The sequence below is a fragment of the Epinephelus moara genome, chromosome 14 (genome assembly GCF_006386435.1).
Source record: "Epinephelus moara isolate mb chromosome 14, YSFRI_EMoa_1.0, whole genome shotgun sequence".
NCBI lineage: Eukaryota > Metazoa > Chordata > Actinopteri > Perciformes > Serranidae > Epinephelus > Epinephelus moara.
The window spans coordinates 17,675,634-17,687,640 of record NC_065519.1 but is presented as its reverse complement, the minus strand read 5'-3'; the positions used below and the strand labels follow the sequence as shown (position 1 = coordinate 17,687,640).

The 12,007-nt window shown below is 42.9% G+C and overlaps 1 protein-coding gene across 3 annotated transcripts in view; it reads right to left on the bottom strand.

The window, feature by feature from the left end:
• Positions 1-281: 281 nt before the first annotated feature.
• Positions 282-12,007, bottom strand: part of LOC126401386 (ribosomal protein S6 kinase 2 alpha) — an 83,478-nt gene continuing 71,752 nt past the window's right edge. For all 3 annotated transcript variants that reach the window (XM_050062610.1, XM_050062611.1, XM_050062609.1), the window contains 14 exons: positions 11,197-11,339; positions 11,016-11,086; positions 10,833-10,921; positions 10,664-10,728; positions 10,427-10,529; positions 8,208-8,338; positions 7,674-7,799; positions 5,727-5,816; positions 5,462-5,620; positions 5,176-5,337; positions 5,008-5,084; positions 4,795-4,912; positions 3,563-3,700; positions 282-2,278 (listed from right to left, as the gene is read on the bottom strand). In XM_050062610.1, the coding sequence (XP_049918567.1) occupies positions 2,156-2,278; positions 3,563-3,700; positions 4,795-4,912; positions 5,008-5,084; positions 5,176-5,337; positions 5,462-5,620; positions 5,727-5,816; positions 7,674-7,799; positions 8,208-8,338; positions 10,427-10,529; positions 10,664-10,728; positions 10,833-10,921; positions 11,016-11,086; positions 11,197-11,339 (1,595 nt within the window). In that variant the 3' untranslated portion in view covers positions 282-2,155. The remainder of the gene's footprint in view (positions 2,279-3,562; positions 3,701-4,794; positions 4,913-5,007; positions 5,085-5,175; positions 5,338-5,461; positions 5,621-5,726; positions 5,817-7,673; positions 7,800-8,207; positions 8,339-10,426; positions 10,530-10,663; positions 10,729-10,832; positions 10,922-11,015; positions 11,087-11,196; positions 11,340-12,007) is intronic.

Below are 12,007 nucleotides of genomic sequence, written 5' to 3'. Positions count from 1 at the left end.
TGTATTGTTTACAAAAAATGGAATAAAATATTCATTCATTTATTCATACATTCTCTGTAACTGCTTATCCTGTTAGGGGTCTTAAGGGGGTTGGAGCCTATCCCAGCTGAGATTGGGCGAAAGGTGGGGTACACCCTAGACAGGTCGCCAGATTATCACAGGGCTGACACATAGAGACAAACATTGACACTCACATTCACATCTACGGACAATTTAGAGTCACCCAAATAACAAATGCTAAATCACTTTAGGGTAAAACTAAAACAGAACAAGAGAGACACTTTTTGTCGTAGCAACTGAATTTTTAATATTTGTAAGATATAAAAATCTTCATCTTTATCATACAATAACATCTTACCATAAATTTAGTCAAAGGAGGGAGAGTTTTGCCACCAAACAAGAATTAGAATATAACTTTGATCCCTTTTGAGGTAAGACAGCTGGTTCATTGATTATTTAGCCACACAGGTCTTCCCTTCTACACGCGTACAGGCCATTTGGTTTGTTCATCATGTGTTATCCATGTAAGACATTCTGCCTCACCTGTAGGCCCAGGCACCGAGCTGAAAGCAGGACCTATCCTGTGAAGCTACTTACAATGACACACACTCACTCTTCTTCAGGATGTCTCAAATATAGGCTCAATAAAATGAAAACAAGATATATAATCAACAGAGTCAATGGAATGATTTAAATACCACGTATGAAAGAGTTAAACACGAGACTGCTGAGGGTCTGTGTGATATTAACAACCAGTGATCTGACAGTTTTTAAAGGGGGAGAGAGGCTGTGTTGGAGTGCTTCAATTACAGACACAGTTAGCCAAGCTCCTCCCTTTCACATCCCGAAACAGAAGGAGAGACCTGTACGGCATTAAAGTCCACAGACTGTGATGTGCTCAGCGTGTCTTTCACTATTTTTAATCACCACGTTCTTTGGACAAAAAGAAAAAACAAAACGAAGCAACAACGAAAGCAGCCAACACAGGAAACAGCATTCAATATGCATTATCCAAGAAACACAGTGGAAAAGAAAACGAGAAAACAAAGCAAATACAGAATTTTAACATGCCACATTGTTCCTTGGGCAAGTTTTCTTTCACAGAAAGCCACCTATTTTACTAGTTTTTGTAGTAATAAAAATAATAGACATCTCAAATGGTTGCCAGCAGGTTGACCAAGCAGAGAAAAGGGAGCAGAGAGAAACAAGGAAGCCACATGACATCATCACGTCACCGGACCATGCACATGACCCTGCAGCATCCCGCAAGACAGCACACACACACACACACACACACACACACACACACACACACACACACACACTCTGCAAGTCATGCAACTGACACACACACACACACACACACACACACACACACACGCAAACACACACACACACACACACACACCCTCACACTCTGTAAAACAAAACACAAGCATAGAGTGACATTAACCAAAACATCAGCATTTGACATTTCCCAGAATCCACGTGTCCTGGCTGTACCGAAGCCAAGGAGGCATTTATGGCAGAAATGTTTAATATTCATGTTAATAATGCTCTTTCAAAAAACATTGAACAGCAGTTGGACAGTACTGTGTTGTTGTGCTGTCGGCACAGGTTGATTTGGCAGCACACCCGGTAATATAAAGCTCATCAACTTTACAAAAAGAACAAGAAGACGAACAACGAAACAGGCAGACGGACAGGCGTGCAGCAAGCTGGATGACAACCAATCACAGCAATGATGAGGAGAGAAAACCGTCATTGTCACAATCGAAAAACATGGCTGCATCGACTCTGTGGCTGGTCATGCACGAACACACTCACTCACACATACACACACACACCCACACACAGCACTAATACATCTGCCAAAAACCTGCAGCCATTTTTTTTTTGCCCTCATCGCCCCCCAGCTATCTTCACGATCTTTTGCTAGTCCAAGGGGACTGGCAGACAGCAGCTGACGAGCCCGAACAAGGAGGATGATAGCAGACAACTGATGTCACAAGATGGGGGCAGGACCACAGTCAGTGTTCCTTGGCTGGTAGAGGCGGGTGGACACTTGAGTCCCCGTGCAAGCTGACTGGGTGGTTGGAGCCAGGAGGTGCAGTTTTGGTCAGTCTCCAGTGAGCCGAGTGGTTGTTTTGAGTCTCTACAGGGAGGTGGAGGGAAGCTTCTTGACGCGCCTCTGAGCTAGGAAGGAGCTTTCAATTGGCTTTAGCTCTGGGGTTGGTTGGGAGTTCTTCAGGGCAGAGTAGGTGGCTGCCATCGCACCCTGTGCAGAAAAAGTAGTATGGTGATTGTAGCTCAAATAACCAACTATTCATGATGTTGGTTTGAAAAGGAAAACCACAAAAGCAATTATATTTGTATATCAGTTAAGCAGGATTTATACTTCTGCATCGAATCGATGCCTTACTCTACGTTGACGAAGAGCCTACGCTGTACCCTACACCATCTTGTGTGTGATTTATCCTGACTTTATATGAGTAGAGGAAATTTCCACTAGCTGCTAGGCTAATTTATACGATGTAAAATGCCAAAGGCTTGTGCTAATAACGTTAGCATGTTGTATTTGTTTGGAAAACATGTTTAGTACACAACAGTTGTTTTGTCAGTGAACCTTGTGAGCTGTAATGGAGCCAAATTTTGTCATGTTAGCTTTGTTAAATGTTGCTGTTGTCCCTGGCTTCATATGAGTAGAGGAAGAGTCCGCTAACCACTAGGCTAATTTATACAATGTAAAATGCCATAGGCTTGAGCTAATAACATTAGCATGTTGTATTTGTTATACAATGTAAAATGCCATAGGCTTGAGCTAATAACATTAGCATGTTGTATTTGTGGGGAAAATGTGTCCAGATAAAGACAAGTGTTTGTTTGTGAATGCTGCGAGTTATAGTGAAGCTGATTTGTGTACTTGTGTTTGAAATTGTTGCTAAGCCATGTTAAATGTGTGTTTTGGGTGTGTTTTGAATCAACTAAAGTTTACAGCACTTCAAAGAATCCCCACCACCGACCAGTGTTTCAGAGGTGTAACTGCAGAGTGACACTGACACACCATGGCACAAGTATAAATGCTCACATAGGCGTAGGCCACATGCGTAGGCTACGGCATAGGGTCTGTATAGAGCTGATGCACAAGTATAAATCCTGCTTTACTCACTTTGTGTCCCCTTAAATTAGTTCAGAAAACGTTTTTCTTGCATGCTGTCTGCTTTTGTTAATGGAGTCTGGTTTTGAAAAAAAACATGGATCAATTTTAGTTCAGTTCCCTGTTGGAGAAGACGATCAATTAGGAAAGTACCGAGCATTCGCCTGGACAAATGAGACTTGAATTATACAACACAAGTTCGTAAAAAAGATGTTTTGTTATAGTTTTGCCTTTGTTAAACGTGGACCCCGATGATTTTAATTCATCAAGAATTTTCGAAATTTCTGGATTCTTCAGTCATCCGCAGGCATTGTGAGAAAAGTTTTCTTCAGAAATTAAGTGTAACATTGAGGTGAGTAATTTGATATAGTCATTTTGGGGAAGTATTCCTTTCATATCTGTTACCTTGACCAGTTTGGGGTCCTGGTGTGGGAGCTGGCTGTTGGGTAGCTTGTCTCTCTGGACAATCCAGGGATGTTTGAGGACCTGCTTAGCAGTCAGTCTCTGATGGGGGTCCACATGAAGCATCTTGGACACAAGTTCCTAAAAGGAGCACACAATAAATATGAACTTGTGACAGAAGGAAACTTGAGTTATCTATGAGGAACATGAGCAAAAGAGATGTCAGTCCAGGGGCGAAACTTGCTCATGTGCTGGCTTGGCTTGGTTTGGTTTGACTTGGCACGCCAGCCGAGTGCTGCACTTAAAGGTGCGTCTTTAACTGATAACGAGCTTGTCTTGAGCGGTGACATTTAAAAGCAGCGGGCGGATCCACAGCTCAAGTCCTTTGTTATTTTGCTGCAAGCGTTTTTCCAGCACAAAGAAGTCACCTGTTGGAGCTGAGCTGTTTACAGAGGTGCAGTAAGAGCCTGTTGTTTACAGCTCTACATCGAACATCTCACTGTGGCTGTTTCTGCTTTTACTCTTCCTCCCTGCCATATTATTAGACTTTCCTTTATTGAAGAAAAGCTGCTAACAAAGTGCTGCTGACTCAGTGGTAAACATTTCATTTCCTATGTATTCTTCACAATAAATGTCCCTGTTATTTTGTTATGTAAAAGCTTTTATTGTGAAGCTGCAAAATAAGGAAATGATGGTTTTCATTAGCAGGAACTTCACGAGACACCGATAAAACAGTATGCAGGAGAGAAACTAAACTTCAAACCAGAGATTCAGTTAGAAGCTACAAACACAAACAGAAACGCCTATTTCAGGGGGAGAAGGGGGGTCATCAGGGATTGGCTGTGGTTGGCGAGACGTCACCATTACCCACTTGTGGGTGGCTGGCCGGCTTTTGGCCCTGCCCCAGAGAAGGTCTATTTCTGGTGCATCTTGGACCGGCACAGTGTGCCTTAACTGATAATTGAAAAATAAATTGGTGCAGCATGGTTTGACTTGGTGCGACCGAAAGTGGTAATGGAAAAAGGGTATTAACTGCTTTGAATGAGAGCAGGAGAGTTTAAAGGGGGACTGGGAGCTTGATGGGGTGCTGTTTCCATGTGGTTCTAGTGTGCACAGTTACTCTTGTTTTGTTTCTATATATAACATTGTTTTTTGTTTTTGCACTGAGAAACTGAAGGGCGACATGTCTTCTCTTCCCCTAGAATAAATCACACCCCTGTGCCAGTCAGGTCTACCTTGGCAGCCTCAGACACAGTGTCCCAGTTGCCACCAGTCAGACTGAAGTGACCATTGCCTATCCTGTTCAGGATCTCATTCGGAGTGTCCTCAGGTCCGTTGGCAAATGGAGTAAAACTGGTGGAGGGAAAAGAGACAGATCACAGAGTGAGTATGAAGAGCAGCGAGAAAGAAAAAACTGTCAAGAAAAAGGTTTAAGAGTTGGTATTCACCCAGCCAGCATGGTGTACAGTAAGACTCCCAGACTCCAGATGTCACATCCTTCATCGTAGCCCTGACGCTTCAACACCTATAATGAGGTTCACATTTAATGCAACAGTCTAACACTGTGAAGTTTCAACAGCATTCAAGGAATGAGACTGACAAGTGACTCGGCTCACCTCAGGAGCTACAAAGTTAGCGGTGTAGCACGGGGTCATCAGCAGGCCGTTGTTGGCACGCAGTTGCTTAGCAAAGCCAAAGTCACAGATCCTGATAGACTCTGGATTCCCTGATTCATCAACGTAGAGGATGTTGCTGGGCTTCAGGTCTCTGTGCACCACCTGGAGGACGGAACAAAACAGGAGGGAGTGATACAGACAGAAGAGAGGGGTTGGTTTGAGCTTCATGCAGATGTTTGTGTCCCCAGAAGACACTGGCACCATTAGTGTTTCTAAGTGTCCTCACCCCCTGTGAGTGCAGGTACTCTACAGTCTTGGTGATGGTATGAAGCACAGCGCTGGCCTCCCTCTCCGAAAAAAACTTCTGTTTAAGGATCCGATCCAGCAGCTCTCCTCCACGCATCAGCTCCGTCACCATGAACACCTGCTTACCATTGTCGTACACCTGAGACAGAAACATACACATTATCATATCACCAGCTGTGACATTCAGCACACTTACCGCCCTAGGCAAACACTACTGTGATATGAGTGCATGCTATTATACTCACATCCTTCAGTGTTATGATGTTGGGGTGCTGTCCATATCTAAGTAGAATCTCAATCTCCTCTGAGGGGTCTGTACTGGTCTTGTCAATCATCTGTCAATCACAAAAACAGAGATGAAAAGTTAATATTTCAAGACTTAAAAATACACATTTTCCCTCTTACCTGTAGCGCTGTAAATCAGTCTAGATTGTTTCGGTGCGAGTTGCCGTGAACTTGAGATATCGGCCGTAGAGATGTCTGCCTTCTCTCAAATATAATAGATGTAGATGGCACTCTGTTTGTGGTGCTCAAAGCGCCAAAAAAATACATTTGAAAAACTCAACAGCAATGTCTCTTTCCAGAAATCATGACCTGGTTACTCAAGATAATCCACAGACCTTGTTGTGAGCAGTTTCATGTCGGAACTATTTACTTTCTACCAAACTACACCCATCAACTGTTTCACCATACCGAAGGAAGCGTGCATCTACTACTAGCTCACCTAGCACCACTGAGCTAGCTAAAGCCTAGTTCACATTACACGATTTTCACCCTGATTTTGCGTCGCAGAGACTATCGAAATCTTTTGAGTGTTCATACCTGGCAACATGTGTTTCTGTCAGCGGGAGTCTCGCCAACTGCGTTACGACCTGTGTGTGCAAACCACAAGATTTCTCCACTGTGCCCTCGCCGACAGAGCCCCAGATAACGCGGTGACGTCGCCAAACTACGTTTTTTAACTTGGACACGACACATGGTAAAGGCATGGATATTCTTCCCAGTGTTGAATCAGATCTGCTTCCAGGGCCGCGCTCCCCGTGATCCTGTGGACGCAGCCATTGTTGTTGTTGCTTGCCGGCTTGTCAGTGTTGCCAGATCATGGGAGAGAAACAAGCAACCAGGGCTATGGAAACACGCCCAAAAGAAGTGACAGATATATATAGAGAGAGAAAGGCGGCTTTTAGAAAGCAAGCCCAAATAAGCAACTCCACTTTAGAAACAAAAAACTGCAACCCGCAACTACCAATATTTGTAAGCAACTTTACAAAAAAACAAGCCCAAAGTCGCAGCTAATAAGCGGACCTGGCAACCCTGTTGCCGGCTTGTCTTCCTCACATTTCTTCCGTCCTCCTGCGTGCTGTCGTGTCACCAGTTTTCTAGCCAGATATCCAGTCTCAGTCGCAGACAAGGGGGCGACATGCTCGCAGGCTTGTTCACACGAGGACTCGTCGTGGCAGACTATCTGCTGACTCACCGCCGACCCAAGGTGGCTCTCAAGATCCTCTGCGACAAATCGTGGTGAAAATCGCGTAATGTGAACTAGGCTTAAACTGTTAAAGCTCAGCTGAAGAGGATGCCATTAATGTTTGCTTCTTGCGCTATCACAAGCACAAGCCTCTTATCCATGAGTAGATGCACGCTTCCTTCTGCACGGTGACTGTCATGTGACTGTTATTTCATCAAACCGTATCAAATCTGCATGGGAGGCAGATCTTGGTGTAGAGTTCACTGAGGAGGTGTGGAATGAGAGGATGAAGAGGATCCATCTAAGCTCAAATAATGCTAGACTGCAGTTGATTCAGTTTTAAGTCATGCATAGATAACATTACTCCACAGAAAAGATCAACAAAATGTATCCTATTCTTGTTTGTTTTTTGGGTGGGTTTTTTGTATGTGGGTCTAGTATGTCTGTTCGTCTGTTTTTTATATGTAATATTCTTTTTGAGATGTAAATTTAATATAAAATATGGAAAAAAAGCACCACAAGCAGAGCGCCATCTAGTTCCATTATCTTTGAGAGAAGGCAGACATTACAACAGCTGATATCTCCAACACTTGGCAACTCACACCAAAACAATCTAGACTGATAAAAAGTACCACAGGTATGAGGGAAAGTGTGTATTTTTGACTTTGGGTTTAACCATCCCATTATGTGGTATCAAGTCATATGTCTGTATGCGTGTTCATACCTTGACAGCGTATTCTGTGTTGGTGGCTTTGTGGACGCATCGTTTACAGACGGAGAAGGAGCCCATGCCGATGTCTTCCTTCAGTATGTAGCCGTCGCTGAACAGCAGGTTCTTCCCGTGTAACTGCTGCAGAGGAAGAAGAGCGGATGTAAGCGAAGGTATTAACTGACAAAGCTGATGAGGTAAAGGGATGTCAGTGGTTCTCCAAAGGGAGCTGAATCTACTTTTTCTTTTTCTCCTGCTCGTTGTAAAACTGTCTCTCTCAATCTAGCACACAGAGCTAATTACTGTTCCTTTCAGGCATGAAAAGAGGATCTGAAGGCACCTCTGTTAATCCATTTCATTCCCTTTTTTCTCTGTCTACTTTGCACATCTGTCTTTTCCCCTTCTTTCTTTAGATAGCTGTGTAGTCAGTGATAACACAAGACTGAAAAAGGGAGGAAATCACTAGACTTTTAAGCTTGTTTGAAAGTGGATCTCCTGGTAGGTAGTTCAAATGAAAAGAAACACACAAAAGCAACAACTTATTCTGACCTGGACCACTGGGTGCGGCGGGGGCTTGACCTTCTCCACTGAATCTTCCTCCTCCAACAGAGTCGACGCAATAAAGCTGAAGCCTCTGAAGAGCTGGTGAGCTCCAGCACTGGGGGGCACGCCGGGGGAGTCTGGAAGATAGTGAGGAAAGTCAAGTATTAAAAAAAGTTATAGTTATATGCACTGGAAGTGATGTTATAGAGATGTACGTATTCAAATGTGCGAATTGCAATAAACCCCACTTTCAAGCTTATGTATGTTTAATGAGCACTGCTATAATAAAGGGTTATTGCATCTTAGTGCTGCCGTAGTCACACTGGTGTCTCCTTTAAATTAAAAAACGTCCGCTATTGATTTTTTTTTAAGCTGAGAGAGGACAAATATAATACTTCCACTGAACTGCTTTCAGGAAGGAAATAGACATGGAGTCGGTTAATGCTGGCCTAACACCAAACAACTTTTCAAGAGATTTCACTGTTGCAGACAATGAGTTTCACCTCAGTTGGTGCACGCTCCAGTGATCTAGAGCGCTTGGTTTAAGATGGTCATAAAACTCCAAACTGTCTTAAGTCAGTCTTTTTCTCATCTTGCTTTTCTGACAAAATCAAACATGTTCAATATTATCGTACGTTTTTTTACTTGGCTCATGCAAGTACTCAAGTTCAATGATGTGAATATATTCAACAACCAATAGCTGCGCTCTCTCCAGCACCACCCAAGAAGCAAATGGGTATACATTAAACATGTGGGGTACTCAAGGAGGTGAACATGTCTTGGTTCTCCTGTACTGTGGAAATGGAGGAGAGCTCAGATGACAAATTCAAAACGTAAAGTTTGTATGCAAATACAGTTATTTGTATGGAATATATTGATGCCGAGTGAATATCTGGAGTTATGGGTCTTTGTGGACTAAGGCTGCAACTAATGATTATTTTCACTGTTGACTAATCTGTCGATCATTTCGTCGATTAGTCGACCAATCATTTTATCGTAAAATGTGTTAAAATGTTGAAAAATGTCGGCCTGTCTCTCCCAAACCCCAAAATTATGTCATCTAATGTCTTGTTTCGTAATCACGCCAAAGGGTTTTAGTTCACCGTCATGGGAGAGTGTGTAAAGCTGCCAATATTTGAACATAAGAAGCTGCAACAAGAGAATTTTGGGGTTCTTTTATAGTACTTTTGTATGAAAAAAGACTCAAACCGATTAGTCAACCACTAAAACAGTCACCGATTATTTTAATAGTCGATTAGTCATCGATTAGTCGAGTAATCGTTGCAGCCCTATTGTGGACACGTAAGGAATTGTTAGTACATCACATTTCTTACAGGGAGTTTGGTGTAATACTTTCCACCTGGAGCAGGATGGGAGATAATCTTGAGAAATGTAGTTATAGTCCTGCAAATCATGTAAATTCCCCAGTCTTTAAAAATCTCATAGCCTGTGATTAAAAACTGACACTATCTTTGAGGGTGCTTTCAGACCAAAAGTCGTCTTGCTTTGGTCCAAATCAGGGACTAATTTTGTTACAAAGTTGCATAATTGCCTAGAGTTGGTTCGTGTTCTCACGGCAGCATTTATGCTCTAGCCAACTCTAGACAAGCTTGTAAATTTACAAGTGGACCAGAGCAAATGCCTTGCGCGAGAAAGCTGCTCTTGATTGGTCAGAATTTCCATGGGAAAAATCCAGGAAGTAAACAAAACGTTGAAGAAGAGTACACTTGCAAGATAAATGTGACACTTTCTAATGTCACAATGGAGGGACAACTACGCAGGTTGATTTTAGCGCTGGTCATCGTGGACTATATTGCTGTCATTGTTCATTTTAGTCAAACCATACAGTTTGAAAACGAGGCGCGGCTCCAACTAGAAAACAATGTTTTGATGCATTGGATGTGCTGCATATTAAGGCAGTACAGGAGGAGGTGCACATTAATAATCCTCCAGGACTGTAACATGCTCATGTTTAACCCAAACAATGTGTCATGTGACTGCAGTTGGTTCAGATCCAGGTCGGAACACGTTCTCACCACAAACAAACTGCACCAGAGTTTGTTTGTAACCAGGCCGAAACCACTTCTTCAAGAAGGTCTGGGTGTGGTTGTTTTGGTGCGCACTCGAGTGCGATTTCTGTGTTCACACCTGCCCAAACGAACCGCACCCTTTTCAGAGTCTTGTCACATTTGGTAGGCATAATAGTAAACATGCAGCTCTCTGACCTTTAGGAGTGCGGGAGGTGAACTCTGAGTCAAAGTAGAAGGTGTCATCTGGACGAGCCACCGCCGGTTTGAACGGAGGTTTTACTTCTCTTCTGAAGAGTTTCTAAAAGGAATAAACAAATTTCAAATACAGCACATAGTTGAAGGTTTTCCTCCCACAAAGATCAGTGGTTGCTCTGAATGAAAATCCTCTGCATTTTTTACTGCGCATATATTAAAATATCCTCAGACACTCACATTCCAGTCTATGGTGGAGAAGAAACCATGCCGTTTGATCTCCTCTGCACCATCAGCACCAGACCCTGTAAAGAAACAACAGTAAAATCTCAACCAGAGACACATATATGAAGATACACAGCCTTTATGTTGCCTTTGGTGAACATAATATTCATGAGTTGACACTAACCCAGTCTGTTGGCGGGGTTCCTCTTGAACAAAGCCCTGAGCAGAGACTGGGCCTCTGCGCTCAGGAACTGAGGCATTCCCAGACGTGCCCTGCAGGGAGAGACAGACGGCACGCAGCTCAAGGCACTTTCAAAAGCAACAGTATGTGACTACTGGCTTCTGTGTCGGATTGCTGAATACTCACTTCAGAATCAGGTTCATAGTTTCCTTGCGGTCCTTCCCTTGAAATGGCAGCGCTCCAGTCAACATCTCAAACTGGGAGACAGAGCATATAACTGTCATCTACATGTTCGCTCATAGACACAGGTGCAGTAGAACATTTGAGTTTCACATGAGAATGAAGGCTTTAAAATGATCCAGCTCACCATCAGTACTCCAAATGACCACCAGTCGGCACTGTGGTCGTGTCCCTGCCTATTCACAACTTCTGGTGCCATGTACTCAACAGTACCACAGAAGGAATAAGCTTTCTTCTCATGATCGATGGCTTCTTTACACAAACCGAAATCTGGAAAACACACCACAGGACACAGTCAGCTCATCACTACCCAGCATCTGAGTGCAGCACCCTACTGTAATGTGTTATTCTAAATGATATACACAAAATCTAATATGACTAATGTGCATCTTTGGTCACTTATTTTACAGCACTTCAGTGTTGACATGATAATGTAACGTCTAACTTTGATGCAATACCTTGAAACATATTGATATTTTGTACCATTTTCGATACTGTGGGGAAAATTGACCTTGCAGGCATACAAGTCAAAATGTTTATTAAAAGATAAATACAACAAGACATGATGACGACCACTTTTCTTGGTTAGTAGCAGAGAAAAGCAGAATGACTGTAGCAAACATATCGCCACTGCAGAGGATGAGTACTGAAACTGTTTCAGATATTCAAAATATTCGTATGTATCAATAAACTGACAACACTAGAGCACTTTTAATTTTGTCTTAAAGGGATAGTGCACCCAAAAATGAAAATTCAGCCATTATCTACTCACCCATATGCCGAGGGAGGCTCAGGTGAAGTTTTAGAGTCCTCACATCACTTACGGAGATCCAAGGGGAGAGGAGGTAGCAACACAACTCCACCTAATGGAGGTTTACGGTGCCCCAGATTCAAACGTCCAAAAACACATAATTGAAACCACAAAATATCTCCATACT